Raw genomic sequence first — 16,368 nt, forward strand, 5'->3', positions numbered from 1 at the left:
AAAAAAACTGAGACACAACAACAAGAAGTAGCCCCTATGCGTACCAGCGGGGGTGGGGCCCGCACTGTGCCGGGAGCGGTGACAGTGACCAGTGTCCTGAGAAGGATGGCCCCTTTGTCCTCCGGGCGGCCGAGCACAGTGTGGCCCTGGCCGTCTGTGGGACCCACACAATGGTTTCCTCTGAGGCTGCAGACGGAGCTCTTGGAGGCCATGGGCTTCTCCGGGCCTCACGGGCAGTGTGTCCAGGCCCAGCTTCCCCGGGTCCTGCCTGCGGCCGCAGCAGCCATGGATCCCCCTTTGGGGCAGAACCCCAGAAAGGTGGGAGGTGCGGCCGTCCCGGGCTGGCTCTGTGCAGACTCACCCTTCTCTGCTCCCAGGGCCCCTGTGCTCTTTGCCAAGGGAGGGGAGTGTCCTGCCACTTGCCTGAGCAGCCATTCGAGAGGGGCCCCTGAAGGGGCAAGAGGCTCACTCACCTCCTTGGGCATAAGATGTCACCCGCCTCCCTGGCTCTCCCGTGTCAAGCAAACCCCTGCTGACCTCAGGTTCACATCTTCTGAGTCCACACTGCTCTCATGGCTCAGCAGGAGGCCCCTGCATGGGAACAGAAGTGCGGAGGGCGCTGGAGGGCGGGGCCCTGGAAGGGTGTTTGGTGTGGAGGGTGCTGGAGGGTGATGGTGTTTGGTGTGGAGGGTGCTGGAGGGTGATGGTGTTTGGTGTGGAGGGTGCTGGAGGGTGATGGTGTTTGGTGCGGAGGTTGCTGGAGGGTGATGGTGTTTGGCGTGCAGGGTACTAGAGGGTGATGGTGTTTGGTGTGGAGGGTACTGGAGGGTGATGGTGTTTGGTGCGGAGGGTGCTGGAGGGTGATGGTGTTTGGTGTGGAGTGTGCTGGAGGGTGATGGTGTTTAGAGAGTGCTGGAGGGTGATGGTGTTTAGTGCGGAGGGTACTGGAGGGTGATGGTGTTTGGTGTGGAGGGTGCTGGAGGGAGGGTGAAGGTGTTCCGTGTGGATGGTGCTGTAGGAAGGTGCCCCGTTGGAACGGTGTTTGGTGCGGAGGGTGCTGGAGGGAGGGCGATGGTGTTTGGTGCAGAGGGTACTGGAGGGTGACGGCGTTCGGTGCAGAATACCTGCTGATGCTGAGCCAGCGGCGAGTGCCACCCCAGGCGTGCATGTCAGTATGGGGATGCTCCTGGCTGCACAATGTGCTGTGCACCCTGGAGTCCGTCTGCCGCAGCACGGACAGACACCGTGAGACCCACGGGGTGAGCTCCGGATCCCTCTGGGGAAGAGTCCCCTGGGAGTTTGTGGAGCCGCCCCCTCCATCTGAGCGATATGAAACTCACCGGGCTGCACACGAGGTGGGCACGTTCCTATTTGCAAGTTCTGCCTCCATAAACTGGTTTTTACAAAAACTTAGGCAACGTGGGAGTGTCCGCCATAAGGTGGGAGGCCAGACTGTGCCCAGAGGCCATCCCAGGGCCTTCCCCAGCTCCGGGTCCCCTTTGAGAAGCAAGAGGCAGAGGTTCTGGAGGGCGTTCTCTGAGGTCCCCTTGCCCCTAAAATGCTGGAGTTGCTGCCCCCTCCACGTATCCCTGCACGCCCAGGTGGGCGCTCCCTGGCTCCGTGGAAGGACGGTTGTCTTCTGATTCCTGGAGGGGATCACTGGGGGGAAGCTGGTGCTTCTTCTGCCCTGTATTCCTGCTCTAGCCTCCCTCCAGGAGCTGGGGAGCCTGGCGGGCCAGGTGGAGGTGATCGCCACATCCCTGCCAGGTGGAGTCTGCCTTTGCTCAGTGGTCGTCCCTGTGCCCATGAATGTTCGTGGTTGACCAGTTCTCCCCAGCGCTTGCTTGCACCTAATTGTGGAGTTACACCTGCGTGGCCTTTTCTTTCAGAGAGAAGACTCTGTGCCTCAGTTATTATCCAAATAATGAGTCATTGATTTCAGTAAGAATTGATTCCATGATTCATCGCAATCCATTCTTTCCCGATATGCAACCAGTGGGAACTGCTTTGCCAATGGGAACTATTCTTTAAGCTCATTGACACACAGGGGGGATAAAGCACGTATTGTGTCAATTTATAGTAACTGAATCTGCATAATCACTGCATAATAAACAATCTGCACTATTCTTGCACGGACCCGACTGTGATGGTCAATGCATAGTAGGCGCCCTGTGTGGGGGCGGCGGCCCACGCGGGCTGAAAGGGAATCTTGTCTGGGCTCCTTCCCAGGCACAGCTCGGCTGCGGTGCCCAGCCATAGGGCACCCATTCAGACTCCAGCCCGAGGAGCTCAGGCCCTGCCCGTAGGGAGGGAGACCCTGGCAGGAGAGGTCTGCACTTGAGGCCGCCCAGCTCCGTCAGGACCCCGTGGTGTGTGCCGATGGAGGGGGGACAGAGGAATGGCCTGGGGTGGAGAGGAAGCAGATGGGGCCCCAGAACAGAGCCCCGTGGGGATCACAGGCTCCAACTCCTCATGGTGCAGCTAGGGAAACTGAGGCCCAGACAGGCTAAGTGAGAAGCTGATGAATTGAATCAGACACTGCCTGGGAGGCAGGCTGGGGACCGGGTGCTTCCGCCTCTGGTGTGGTTGTCTCATTGGCACTGGCGGCTCGGGGCCTTCCTGCCGTGGGGGTCTGATGCTGTCCCACTGCGGCTCCCAGCACTGCTGGGGGTGGGGTGGGCACTGGGGTGCACAGGCCCATTGCTGGGGAATGCAGGGTTCTGCCCACAAGCAAAAGGATTTGTGCCCCGCCCTGCAGGAACCCCTTTCTGGAGAGAGCTAAGGGGGGCCTTGCTGCCCGGGGTACAGAGGAGCTTACCCTGCCTGGCCCTTGTGACGCTTCTCTCTCTTGCTCCCCAAAGGTGTACGTGAACGGAGAGTGGGTGACCAACATCAGCGAGGGAGGCAGCTTCGGGGAGCTGGCGCTCATCTACGGCACCCCCAGGGCCGCGACCGTGAGAGCCAAGACGGATCTCAAGCTCTGGGGGATCGACCGGGACAGCTACCGCCGCATCCTCATGGTGAGTTGGTGCCTGAGCACAGAGAGGGCCAACACCTACCTCGGCCAGGCGTCCCTGGGAACCCAGGCTCTATTCAAGGTGGGGACGCACCTGGAGAAAAGTCGCCTTCCAGCCTCCCTGACAGATCTGGCCTGTGAGAGGAGTGGAAAGGGGTGGAGGGATTCTGGAAGCTTCTTAGAAGATAGGCAGGTGGCCGGGGAGGCCCCTTCACTGTCCTCCCCTTTCTCCTTCCCACTGTCTGGACTGTGGTCGTGATGGCTGGTGCTCCAGCTGCCATATTGGGCCAGGAGGTGACTTGGAGTGTGAAACCCACTCGCCGTGGTGGCAGAGCAAAGAGGTGTGAGGCGTGGCTGCCTGCTGACACGGTGGCTGCTCACCCCGAGGCTTCCTGTGTGTGGGGACTGACGCTTGGGCTTTTAGCTTTTTTTTTTTGTATATGCAGCCAAATGTACTCTGAGCCGTGTACCCTGTATGGTGTGTGCTGTGTGCACACGCGTGTGTATGCCTGTGCTTGCCGTAGGCGGTAGGGGCCTATGGGCCAGTTTAGCTGCCACGGCTGGTGTTTGCAGGGGCTCCTGGAGGTGAGTGCTTGGGGAGCCGGGGGAGGACCCTTTCCAGGGAGAGAACCGTCTACGCCCTCCCTGCACACACGCCACCTGCCAGGCCCTGTTCTGGGTGCAGGTCCGTGGGGATCACAGGCAGGGCAGCTGGAGTCCTGTCCTGGTGGAGGTGGCCATGAGCACCCAGCCCCAGAGGACAATGCCTGCGCAGAAGGACCACGCTGAGAAGCAGGTGGAGGCAGACAGAGTGGTGGGCGGGGCTGCTGTTCCGTGGAGGGGCCTCAGAGACCCCCTGATAAGGCGGCATTGAGCAGAGCCTTGGGGCAGGACGCCCGAGTGCCAGAAGCAGCTCAGGACTGCTAGCGTTGAGGGACAGCAGCACAGGCCTGGGCCGGGGCTTCGGAGCTGTGTGGATGAGGAGGCCTTCCCGGATGGGGCAGTGAGGTGTTGTCCAGAGAGGGCGAGGAGGGCTCCAGGCTGGGGACCTGCAGCCTCTGCAGGAATCATGCTGTCAGAGTGCACAGGAGCCATGGTGGGAGCTTGAGAGCAGCAGTGACCAGAGCTGACGTGGGCCCAGTTCCCTGGGCCAGCTTGGGGCCATCCAGTGAGGGTAGCCTGTGAGGCCATTTGTCCTGGGCAGCTCTGGGCCTGTCACAGTGGTCTGGGGGTCCCCTGATGGTCTGCAGTACCCTTGTAGTTTGGGGTCCCCTTGTGGTTTGGGGGTCTCCTCATGGTCTAGGGGATCCCCTCATAATTTGGGGTCCCCTCATGGTCTTGGGGTCCCCTCATGGTCTGGGGGAGTCCCCTCATGATCTGGGGGTCCCCTTATGGTTTGGGGTCCCCTTTTCATCTAGGGGGTCTCCTCATGGTCTGGGGGATCCCCTCATAGTTTGGGGTCCCCTCATGGTCTTGGGATCCCCCATGGTCTTGGGATTCCTTCATAGTTTGGGGGGGTCCCCTTATGGCCTCAGGTCTCGTCCTCAGCTCCTTCTGTCCCATCGCTGGGCAGAGGCCTCCAGGGGCCAGCACCTGTGGTTTGGGCGGCCGCACCCCTCCACTCGGTCCTTACCCAGCCATGACTGCCAGGCCGGGGTCCCCTGAGCTGGTCGGGGGTGACGCAGCAGAACCTGGTGGCGGTGGGCTTATTGCTGAGGCAGCCCCGGACAGCGTCTGCTCCGAGCCCTCTCCTTCGGGGCCTGGGGTCCCGGGGTCCAGCCCGGCCGAGGAGGGGGTGAGCCAGGTGGGTGTTGCTGGGGTCCTCGGCCTCTCCTCCATCCCCTCTCTGGGATGGTTCCCTCCACTCCGTGCCCGAGGCCAGCTTGGGCCGGTGTGCTTCCTAAGGAGGGAGCCGAAGTTCCAGGATGCCCAAGGGGAGGCCTGGGGAGAGTCCCGTGGGATGGTTTAGGATAGAGCCCCGTGAGCTGGGAGAGCAAGTGCAGCCCCGGGTTTCCCTCTCAGGAGTGCGGCCTCTGATTGGGGAACGAGGATTTGATGGTCATGGGCCGAGACCATGTTCTACTGGTGCCGGCCTGTCCCGGCCCACGGCGATGCCGGCTCTTGTGTTTTGTGGATGGCGTGTTTGCACAGTTTTTGGGACTGCTGTTTCATCAGGCTCTGCCCCTCATGAGCTCATCATTCATGCATCTATGGGACATTGCTTGGGTGCCCGCCCTGGGCCTGGGGCTCCCGCACTGCCGGGGATACCTCAGTACACAGAGCAGGTGAGATGCAGCCTCCTCAGAGGAGTCCCACGTTCTCTCTTCTGTCTGAACCCGCTCACTCCTGCCTTTACCGGGAGGCCTCTGTTGCCGCCTGGGAGGGGTCCCCTGAGACCCTCCCTCCGAGAGGGGCTGGAGCGGTTTTGGGGCAGGAAGAGGGCACAGCGGTTCCCGTCTCCTCTGGGCGCACCTGGCCCGGCGTTGCATAAGCCGTTTCCTCGCCATCCTTGACGCCCTGTCGCTCCCGGCTGTGGGATTTTTGTGGTTGGAACCTTATATTCAGGGAAGTTCCCAAACCGCGGAGGGAGCTGGCGCTTCCTCTGTTTTAATTTTGGGTCCTGTGAGCTAAGAATAGCTGGCCGCGCAGGGCCGGTTTGGACGGGAGCACTTGCAGGATGGTGTCTGTTTCTGTCTCGGCTCCGAGCTCCTCACACTGCTCCTGTTTCTGCCTTAGCCCCGAGCTGGGACATGGGGGGATGCGGGGGACGTGGGAGACCCGGTCTGGTGTCTCCGGGAAGCGGATCACTGCCCGAAATGTGAACTCTGTCTCCAGTTTAGGATCCCAGAGTGTCTGATCTGGGAGGCTGCTCCCTCCACCGCTTCCCGTTTTATCCGAGGAAGGATGGGGTTGACCCCACCTCTAGGCTCCCAGGCAGGGGCCCAGCCCGGAGCCAGCACTCCCCAGACTTGCTTTTTCTTTCTTACTTTTTTGCTTTTTAATTGTTTTGAAACAGGGTCTCACTCTGTCACCCAGGATGGAGTACAGTGGTGCAATCTCGGCTCACTGTAACCTCTGCCTCCCCGGCTCAAGCCATCCTCCCTCCTTAGCCTCCCGAGTAGCTGGGACTACAGGCGTGTGCTACCACGCCCAACTAATCTAAAAAAATTGTTTTTTTGTAGAGACCGGGTCTCACTATGCCATCGAGGCTGGTCTCAAACTCCTGGACTCAAGTGATCCTCCCGCCTCAGCCTCCCACAGTGCTGGGACTATAGGTGTGAGCCACTGTGCCTGGCCTGGTTTTTCTTTCTTGTAAGCTTTGGGGTCCTCTGTTCACCCTGATCCTTACCCAGGACCCCAGCGTTTGGAAGCAGTGGATGTAGAATTCTGAGGTGGAGGCTGTGCTGGGGTATCCAGAACCCACCTGCCTGGGCAGCCCAAGACCCCCTTGGAACCTGAGTCTGGGGCGGAGGTTGGACCCTCCCTGCCCCTCAGCCCCCGCTGACCGGTATCCGGAGTGACCCCGCACAGCCAGTGGGGCCAGGAGAGTACGGGGCTTCTCCGTTTCTCAGCACAGGCAGTTTGTCACTTGTAGCCTTGAGGACGCTGCTAAGGTCATGGAGGGTCCCCGAGCCTTGACCCGGGCTTAGTGCCCTACAGTGTCCATGTGAGGCCATGGCAGCCCGGGAGGGCCTGTGTGCACCCTCACTCAGGGGCAGGACGGCGGGCTCAGGAGCTCCGAGGCAGATGTGACGTGCTGAGGGTCCCACAGTGTGCACGTGGGGGACCCTGATCCATGGGGGGACCAGAGCCGGGATCTGCCTGGCATGTCCACCTCACGAGGCCCAGGTGGGAGGGAGAGTGGGCGCTGTTCACAGCTCGAGACCCCCACTTCGCCTGCCTGGGCCTCTTCCTCTTCTCACTGGCCCTGGGGTCTGCCATGCTGGGTTCCACAGCGGTGCCTTCAGACTGAAGTTACTGCCCCCACAGCCGTGCGTGGGAGCTGGGACTGGCTTTCTGGTGGGCTTCACCTCACGGCTTTGGGGGTGTGTGGCTGTGGCGTGACTCTGCTCCTCCCAGCTTTGAAGTGTGAGGGGATGAGGCCGTGATGCAGCCATCTGGGGCCACTGTGGGGACGGCCAGGCATCACCAGCCATGTCACCCCACTGTCAGTGCGTCTGCAGGCTGCAGAAGGGGCCAGTCACGAGTGGCTGCTGTATGTATTTTTATTTTCCATTTTTTTTCTGTTAATAGAGGTGAAGTCTCGATATGTTGCCTAAGCTGGTCTCTCACGAGCTCAGGCGATCCTCCTGGCTTGGCCTCCCAGAGTGCTGGAATTACAGGTCTGAGCCGCTGCACCTGGCAGCCGCTATCAATGCTCCAGTTTTCCAGGCTTTCTGTGTGAAGGTGCTGGAGAGATCCTCAGGCCCCTGGAGGGCTGTTGTCCACCCTGCTGCCACCCAGGCCACAGCTCTGACACCTTCAGCTCCTGGGGTGTGGACGGGACAGGGACATTTTTGGAGACACCAGGGGGAGGGGGGTTGGGGGGCGACTGGGGCCTCCCTTCCACCTCTGCTTCTGAAGTTTGGTCAGACTCCTCGTTACAGAGCTGTGGGAGCCGAGGCCAAGCAGGTGCTGGCGAGATGGGGCAGAGCTGAGACTGCGACCCAGGCCCTGTGCCCCCGGGCTGACTCCTGGGAAGTGGGTGGGACTGGTGTTAGGAAGCCACTTCCAGGCCCCCCGCCCTCCCCGTGCTGTGGGCTTGAGGAACCCTCGCACCTGGAAATGGGGGTCACCTGCCTCCTCCCACACAAAGCCCCCCTCGGGGATGCCAGCAGACACACTCCTGAGCCCTCTTGTGGGGGTCCCAGTGCCCACCAGCCTGCTCAGAGGTCAGCTCCCAGCCCCGCCTCACTGACCGTCTCAGCCACAGAAGGAACATGATCCCAAAAGGGGCAGCCTTTGGGGCCGGGCCCTCCCCCCGGGGCCCCTGGCAGCCTTCAGCTGTCTCCCCGCTGCGAGAGATGGATGGGCGCACGCGGCTTTAATGTCTGAGGTTCCCTGGGCAAAACACGCTTTGCATTCCTCCGGCTGGGCGTAATTGCTGGGCAGTCAGTGTGAATTATAAATTATTTTTCAAAAGAAGTGCTTTTTTCATGGCTGGCGGAAATCTAAAATGGCCTGGGCTGGGTCATTGCGCCTGCCGCTGCCCCGGGCGTCCGGCCCGCTCTCCGCTCTCTGGGGCAGACACGCGGCACTTTTTCTGCTGCCGACGGGCCTGGGCTTGGCGTTTCCGAAAAGACCGTTGTCACTGAGGAAGCCCCGTTTGTTCAGGCACCCGCAGTGGGCGGAGAAGTGCTGTCTACGCTGTCTCGGTCTTGGGCCAAGTTCCTGAGGTTTTCTCGGACCTCCTGGGCTGTGGGCTTTTGCCACAAAGAGGGGACCTTGGGGAGGGCTTTGGCGGAAGATAGGACACCCCCAGGACTCTGAAATCGGGGCTCGCAGCCATTTTAGTGCTGCTCTGACCTGGAGCTGATGGAGAAACTGAGACCCGGGTATGGGGAGAGCTTGGGTTCATACCTGTACTTCCTGCATCTGTGTCTGCTGTGACTTGCAAGGCCTGGGGCTGTTTTCTCCCCAGGTGCCGGCCTCTCGGGGCCCCGCCCCCACCTTGCTGGTCTCTTGGTCCCCTGGACTGGGCACGCCAGGGCCACACATTGGAGTGGTGAGGTCAGTGTCGCCGGGCCGGGTTTCCGGTGGCTGCACGGGCAGCTGTGCCAACCAGGCCCGCAGCCATGGTCAGCTCTGCGCTCTGAGCCGTGGCTCTTCTCCTCTCCTGCACATGCCTTGGACGACAGAGTCCCACCGTGCTGTGCTGATGTGTGTGTATTTCAGGGCAGAGTCCCCTTCTGGCTCCACACCCTTTACCGGGCCGGGGGTGCTCAGGGCCGTGGGAGCTGCGCTCCTCTCAGAGTGTGCCAGAGGGTGCGGGGCTGCACAGCAGAGTGCCAGAGCCACCTCTGTCTTCTGGTCTCCAGGCACCGGGGGAGGCAGGACCCGGGGACCCAGGTCGCTGACATTTCCGGTTCTCTCTGCGTGATACTGGGCCCCTTCTCCCTGCAGCAGATTCCGTCTGAAAGCAGCCCCGTGCCATGGAACACGTCCAGAGCTGCCCCAGCTGCCCGACCCTCACAGGGCCGTGGGCTTGGTATTGGCAGCATGAAAGCAACACCCGGGGCCGCACCGTCCCGGCTCCTCTCTCTGTCCCGGGCAGCCTGGGCACATTGCATGCGCTGAGCTGCCCTTCTCCAGTCTCGTGTGAAGATGGAGAATGATGGTGTGTGGTGCCGTGCACACAGTAGGTGCTCTGTGGATGCCACTTCTGTTCTTCCAGAGCAGACAAAGTGCTGAGTGTGTGAGTGGAGGTTCAAGGTGACCTTGCTGTCTCCAGGACGATGTGGAGCCTGGCTGTGCGAGCATCGATTCTGGAACAAGGTTGTCCCGTTTCAGTTCTTGGCCTCACCGCTTGGCAGCCCAGGTGGCACAGGCAGGCCACACCGGCCCTGAGCCTCTGTTTCTTCCCTGGAGTGGAGATGATAGTAGGCCCAGCTGAAGGTGTGGATCTCGGGAGGTGCCTGTTCGCTGGGAAACATTCAGTGTAGTAAGCCGTGCTTATCATCATCACCTTCTGGGAGGAGGAGGAATCTTGGCAGTGGTGGAGGCTGCTGAGGACTAGGGCTGGGTCAGCAGCTGTTTGCACGGGTGTCTAACCTCATTTCTGAGCTCAGGGACCTGACATCCCCCTGCAAGTCAATGGGAGGCAGACAAGGGCCAAGGTGGATGTGGCACCAGTGGAGCAGTGGTGAGGAATTTGGGGGGACAGAGAAGGAGCCCAGGTCAGAGACACAGGGAACAGCTGCTCATTTCAACCACTCTTGTCACGGGGAAACCGAAGACCAGACAGGACAAGACTAGTCCAAGGGTATGAAGGGTATGGGGAGTCATGGGCAGGCTGGGGTCGGAATTGCAATGTCCTGACTTTCCCCATCAGCACACTTTCGTGTACCCAGTAAGAACCACTACCACCATCATCATTGCCACCATCACCACCGTCAGCACCATCATCACCACCATCACTATCACCCCTGCCATCACTGTCATCATTGCCAGCATCACTACCATTATCACCACTATCATCACCACCATTATCACCATCACCATCACCATCATCACCACCACTATCACCCCTGCCATCACTATCATCATTGCCAACGTCACTACCATTATCACCACCATCATCACCACCATTATCACCATCACTACCACCATCACCACTGTCACTATCCTGACCAACATCACCATCATTGCTACCGTTATCACCATCACCATCCTCACTACCACCATCATTATCACCATTATCATCACCACCATCACCATCCTCAGCACCATCACCATCATCACTACCATTATCACCATCACCATCCTCACTACCACTATCATCATTATCACCATCGCTGTCACCATGATCACCACCGTTATCACCATCACCATCACCATTACTGTTATCACCATCCTCACCATCACCATCCTCACCATCACTATTCTCATCACCACCATTCTCACCACCGTGAATATCACCATCATCACCACCATCACCATCCTCACCACCATCACCATCATCACTACCATTATCACCATCACCGCCCTCACTACCACCATTATCATTATCACCATCAACATCCTCAATACCATCACCATTATCACCATCAGTATCATCATAACCACCGTCACCATCATTATCACCACCATCAGCACCATCACCGTCACTGTCACCACCATCATCACCACTGTTACCATCACTATCCATCACTACTGCTGTCCTCATCACCATCACCATCATCACCATCACCACCACCATCGTCGTCACCACTGTGGCTGTCCTCACCACCATCACCACCATAACCATTAGCAGCAACATAACATTTGTTGAGACTCAGTTCTCATCATGACCCAGCAAGGCAGGGATTTTTATGGTCTCATTTCACCAGGGCACAGTGATGCAGGTGACACATTCAGACCTGAACTTGTCCATGTTGAGTGAACTTCCCATGGTGTCCTCCATGCTGAGGCTCTGGAAAGCAGGGGAGGGTGGGTGTCCTTAGGGTCCTCATCCCCATCATGGAAGTTGGGCTCAAGCCACACCTTTGCTGGGCTCAGTCATCTGATCTGTGAGTGGGAAGCTTGGCGCAGCTCCACGAGTCTGTTTCTGGACATTGACGGAGGCTTGGGAGTGAGTGGGGAGGGCCACGCTACCGGAAATGGCCTGTGCCCATGGGAAAGGTCAGCCTCGCCGCCAGGGTCCAGAATAAGCAACTGGAAAAAACCTGGCCTGAGCCCCACACAAGTCACCGCTGTGCCTCGGGGACTTGTGTACCATTCCTCCCCCATTTCACTGGAGCTTGCATTTTTGTCATAGTTTTCCAGGGACAGGCATTTAGCATCACGTGCCTTTCCTCCAGCCCTTCCCCCTTGAGCTGTTTTCCTTCCGCAGCAATCCGTCTCCCTTCCTTCATTCTCTGCTCCGCTCCTGCAGGGCCTCCTGCCCCAGTAGCTGGAGTCCCGCTCCATCCTAGCCAGGAGGGCTGCACAGGGGGGCTGCGGGCTGCCTCTCCTATGCTCACTGTGTCCCCAGGGCTGCTCTTCCTCACCCCCAACTGTGGAAGGGGCTCTGTGGTGGCCCCTCATTTTCCCATGTGATGGAGCCACTTTCGGTGTGCCCAAGGGGTCCCATTTTAAGGGAGACACAAGCAAGTTTGCATCTGGCTGTGGGTGGCATCAAGAGAAGGGAGAGGGGGCCGTGGGTAGGCGCAGGCCCTGGAGACGGGGCTAGGGCAGACCCCCACTTCACCACGGCAGTGGGTAACTTCAGACGCACTCCTCCGAAGCACTCACCTCCACGTTCTCCTCCTCCTTGGCCCTCTGAGTTGTGGCAATGTGATGGGCACAGCCCTGAGCACAACCCCTGCCCCTGTCCAGGGCGCTCGGTAAACACCAAGTGGTGTTTGATTGCAATTTCTGTTCCTGTGAGTGATTGGAGTGGATGGGAAGATGCTTTGAACAGCACCCCTCAGGAGAAGAAAGTTTGGGGAGACTGACAGGCATTTGGGGGGCTCTTCTGAGTGTCAGGGGTCTTGCTTCTCATGTCCGGCCCATCTCTCTTTCCTGACATCTCCTTCCTACGTACGTTGTTTAGGAGGTGGGATAAATGACCCTTGTTCACCATTGTCCCCAGGCATTGTGGCAGTTGGGAGGGTCCCTGGCAGCCACCTGCAGGACTCAGAAGAGTTTATAGTTTTCTATCCTAACCTAGGTTTCCTAGCCTATCCTAACCCTTAGGATTAAATTTTGCTGGATGTATTAGTTAGCTGTGGCTGCGTAACAAATTCCCTGGATGTATCAGTTAGCTGTGGCTGCGTAGCAAATTCCCCTCAAATTTAGTGACCTCTGTCGACAATGTTACATTTGTTCCATTTCCCGTGGGTCATGGAGGAAGCAGCTGCACGGCTCTGGCCTGGAACCCTCCTCGGGCTGTGGGGATCAGAAGGTCTTATGGGGCAGAGGAGATGTCTGTGGCGGCTTCCCCCCACAGGGCTGGAGGGTGGCTGGAAGGCGCTGCTCCTCCTCTGAGCTTCTCTGCAGCCAAGCGATCCCGGAGAGAGCAGGGCAGGAGCCGCAGTATCTTTTACAACCTGGCTTTGCAAATCTCAGACTCATTTCCTTAGCATTCTCTAGTTGCCTCCATCAGCCGTATTCATCATGGTGCAGACCACACAGGGTGTGGACACCCGGAGGTGAGTGAGGATCATTGGGGGCCGGCTGCTGCCGTGCCATGTGTAACAGAAATACTCAAAATAACAGTGTCTTAAACCACAACGGCTGTTTCTCACGCTCTGGAAGGAGTCCGTCTAGGGCGGGTGCGTTGTTCTGTGGGGCCCGGTGAACCAGCTTTCTCTTACTGATGCTCCTCAGGGGCCCTGGATGGCTGCTGCAGCCCCAGCCATCATCTCCATGTGCCAGACAGCAGGAAGGAGGAGAGGGGAGGGACGTGTTCAGAAACTGCACATGCCACTGTGTCTGTGTGCCCGTGGTCAGCACGTGGTCAGTCGCACAGGTGGGAGGCACCTGGTAAACACTGCTCACTGCGGTTTTCTGTCTCAGGGTGTTATGGGAATTCATGAAACAGCATGTCAGGAAGGAGTAAAATACATCCCCGTTTGACAAATGGAGAGGTGGGGCAGCTTTGGGGCTTTTAGAGCCCGCTCTAGGCTTTCCTTCTTGGTTCTGTGGTTCCTGTCTAGGGTGGTCACTCAGCCCTGCGGAGCCTCAGTTTCTGCCTCTGGAAAATAAGGATAAAAGTATGTTCCCCTCACAGGGTTATCTGTTGCGAGTTCAATGTGGGTCAGCGTGTCCAAGAGCCCCCCTCCCCAGCCTGGAGTAGGCGTTCAACACAGCAGGTTCCCTCCTCCCTCCTCTCTCCACACCCCAGGGGACTTATCCAGGGTTATGGAAAAACCTCGTCACCAGCATGTCGTCTCTTGGTCCAACTCACATCGCGGCATACACCCTACTCGAACACGTGGCCTCTGTCGATGGATGATACCATTTGAATTTCAGCAGAATCGGGCTTACTGCTGTCCGGGCGGACTGTGTGTCTCTGTTTTCTGAATGTGCGGTGCTCAGTCGTGCCCACCATGTGGCTGCTCTGTCCAGTTGTGGAGTTCTTGCACTGTACAAAGGCCCAGGCAGACGGCTGAGAGGGGCTGAGACCCAGGCTGCTTTCTGCGCACCAGGCTGGAGCCGACTGCTTGGAGCAGGGGCCTCATTCCTGTCTGCACTGGGGCCTGTCAGCTTTGCTGGGATGTGTGCTTGAAGAAAGGGTGTGTTTTTCTAACTCACATTTATAATCCTAGTTTCTGGAATGAATTCTAATTTCTAATTCACATAACATGGACAGGGCCCTGTGTGTTGGTATTGTATTATTCAGCATGCTTTTCCCAGGGGTGAGGGAAGTCAAGCTTCAATGGGTAAGGATGCAGCTTCAGGCATGGCTGGATCCAGGGTCTCAGCTGATGTCAGCAGCACTCTCCCTTCTGCATCATGTGCTTGAGTGTCTGTGTTGGCCTCAGTTTCTCCAGATGTGTTTATGAGCTCCCTCCCCTTCATGGCTAGAAACCCGGGTTCAGGCTCTGACTGGCTGTGTGCTCACTGCGTGGACCTACTACTGGCCCTGGCTGGGTGGGGAACTCTGCTGCCGGCCAGGACACTTAGCAGCCATGATGGGAGCTTTTCCAGAAGCCCCTCAGGAGGAGGGAGGCGGGGTGCATAGGACACCATGGCAGCTCACACAGCCTTCGGGTCATTGAGGACTTTCGGGACTTGGAATGCTTAGAGGGTCTCCTTAGAAGTTGAGAGTCATTTGGGGAAATCTGGAAACGTCAGGTTGATCCAGGCACAAAGATTCACGTTCTTGTCTGTTTTTCCTTTCTCCCGAACAGGGCAGCACGCTGAGGAAACGCAAGATGTACGAGGAGTTCCTCAGCAAGGTCTCCATCCTAGGTCAGTGGCTGCGCCCCTGTCCGGCTGTGTGTCCCGACATCCGGGCGCCTGCTGGCAACCCCAGCCTCTTCCCCATTCCGAGTGGCTGGCAAGTTGAGTGTTGTTGGTGTTATGGAAGTTTGGGGCGCAGCACACAGACATGCCCACACACATACACGTGCACACATGACACGCACTGTCACTTGCTGGCAAACCCCAAAAGCCCGCCTCCTCTCCCGTGGGCAGGGCTGCCCTGCTTCTCAGCGTCTCTGCCATCCTGTGCATTTCCTGTCTGCTTCTCCCTTTGCTGTCAGAGCCGCGCCCCCAGCCTTCCCTCCACGCCGGTCCGTGTAGAGCTGAAAGCCGGTGTTGGCTCCCGGTACACGTGCGAGCTAGGTGGAGCTGCTTTCCCTGACTCTGCTGGTTCCCTTCTAAGCGCGGTTTCTCTGGGAGCTGTCTCTGCCCTTTCTAGGCCACCATCATCGCTCTCAGTTCCGGGAAGGATAACAGGGCAGGCTGGTGATTCAGGTGCGCCTGGAGCCTTTTCACCTTTGGTGAACCTGCTCAACGGCCTGGCGGGGAAGACGCTGCTGCAACCTGAGTTATACGCGATGGCACCAGCCAGGCCAGTGGGGGCTCCTTGGGCTAGAGCAGGCAGAACCGTGCACATGTGTGTGAGTGTGCGCATGGGCGGTGTGCGTGCGTGTGTGCATGTGTGTGCGTGTGTGCATGTGTGAGGGTGTGTGTGCTCATGAGTGTGCATATGTGGGTGCATGAGTGTGTGCAAGTGTGCACAGGTGTGTGTGCGTGTGGGGGTGTGTGTAGAATGTGTGTGTGGGTGTGAGTGAATGGGTGTGTGTGCATGTGGGGGGTGTGTGTGCGTGTGTAGAATGTGAGTGGGTGTGTGTGCACATGTGTGCATGTGTGTGTGCATGAGTGCATGTAGAATGTGCATGTGTGCATGTGTGTGGGGGTGTGAGTGCATGGGTGTGTGTGCGTGTCGTGTGTGTGTAGAATGTGTGTGGATGGGTGTGTGTTCACGTGTGTGTGCATGAATGCACATAGAATGTGTGCGTGTGCATGTGTGTGGGGAGTGTGAGTGCATGGGTGTGTCAGTGTGTGCATGTAGAATGTAAGTGTGTGAGAGGGTGTGAGTGCGTGTGTGGGTGTGTCTGTGTGCATGTGTGTGCACACCTGCATGTGCATGGGTGTGAGTGTGCACATGTGTAGGTGTGTCTGTGTGCATGTGTGCACACACGTGTGTGTGCGTGGGTGTGAGTGTGCACGTGTGTGTGCGTGGGTGAGTGTGTGCCTGTGTGCACGTATATGTGTGCAGTATGGCTGTGCCTGAGTTTCTTGGGGAGGACTTTGACCCTGTTCTCTCTGAAATCCTTCTGCGGAATGTCGAGAAGGGAGTGTGAGGTTCTTTCGATTGTGGTAAAATGCAGGTCACATCAAGCCGAACATTTTGACCTTTCCTGGAAGCACGTTTCAGGGCCGTCGAGTCCACACATGACGTCGTCGGCCCTGCTCCCATCCCAGAGCCCCATCCTCACCCGAGGCAGAGCCCCATCCCTGTGAGCCGTCACCCCTGCCTGCCCTCCCAGCCCCAGTGGCCTCCGGACGCTCCCCGTCTCTGTGGGTTATTTGCCTGTTCGGGATGTTTTGTGGGAATGGAATCACCCATGTGGCTTCGTGTCTGGTTTTAATTCTAGTGCCTTTTTAAAAATGTCATACTTGGAAAAACAAAACGAGTT

General features: G+C 58.4%; 1 protein-coding gene across 4 annotated transcripts in view; it reads left to right on the forward strand.

The window, feature by feature from the left end:
* Nucleotides 1–16,368, forward strand: part of PRKAR1B (protein kinase, cAMP-dependent, regulatory, type I, beta) — a 202,925-nt gene that overhangs the window by 140,697 nt on the left and 45,860 nt on the right. For all 4 annotated transcript variants that reach the window (XM_011977573.1, XM_011977571.1, XM_011977572.1 and 1 more), the window contains 2 exons: nt 2,862–3,020; nt 14,572–14,632. In XM_011977573.1, coding sequence (XP_011832963.1) covers nt 2,862–3,020; nt 14,572–14,632 — 220 coding nt within the window. The remainder of the gene's footprint in view (nt 1–2,861; nt 3,021–14,571; nt 14,633–16,368) is intronic.

Source organism: Mandrillus leucophaeus, unplaced genomic scaffold (assembly GCF_000951045.1).
Source record: "Mandrillus leucophaeus isolate KB7577 unplaced genomic scaffold, Mleu.le_1.0 Scaffold180, whole genome shotgun sequence".
NCBI lineage: Eukaryota > Metazoa > Chordata > Mammalia > Primates > Cercopithecidae > Mandrillus > Mandrillus leucophaeus.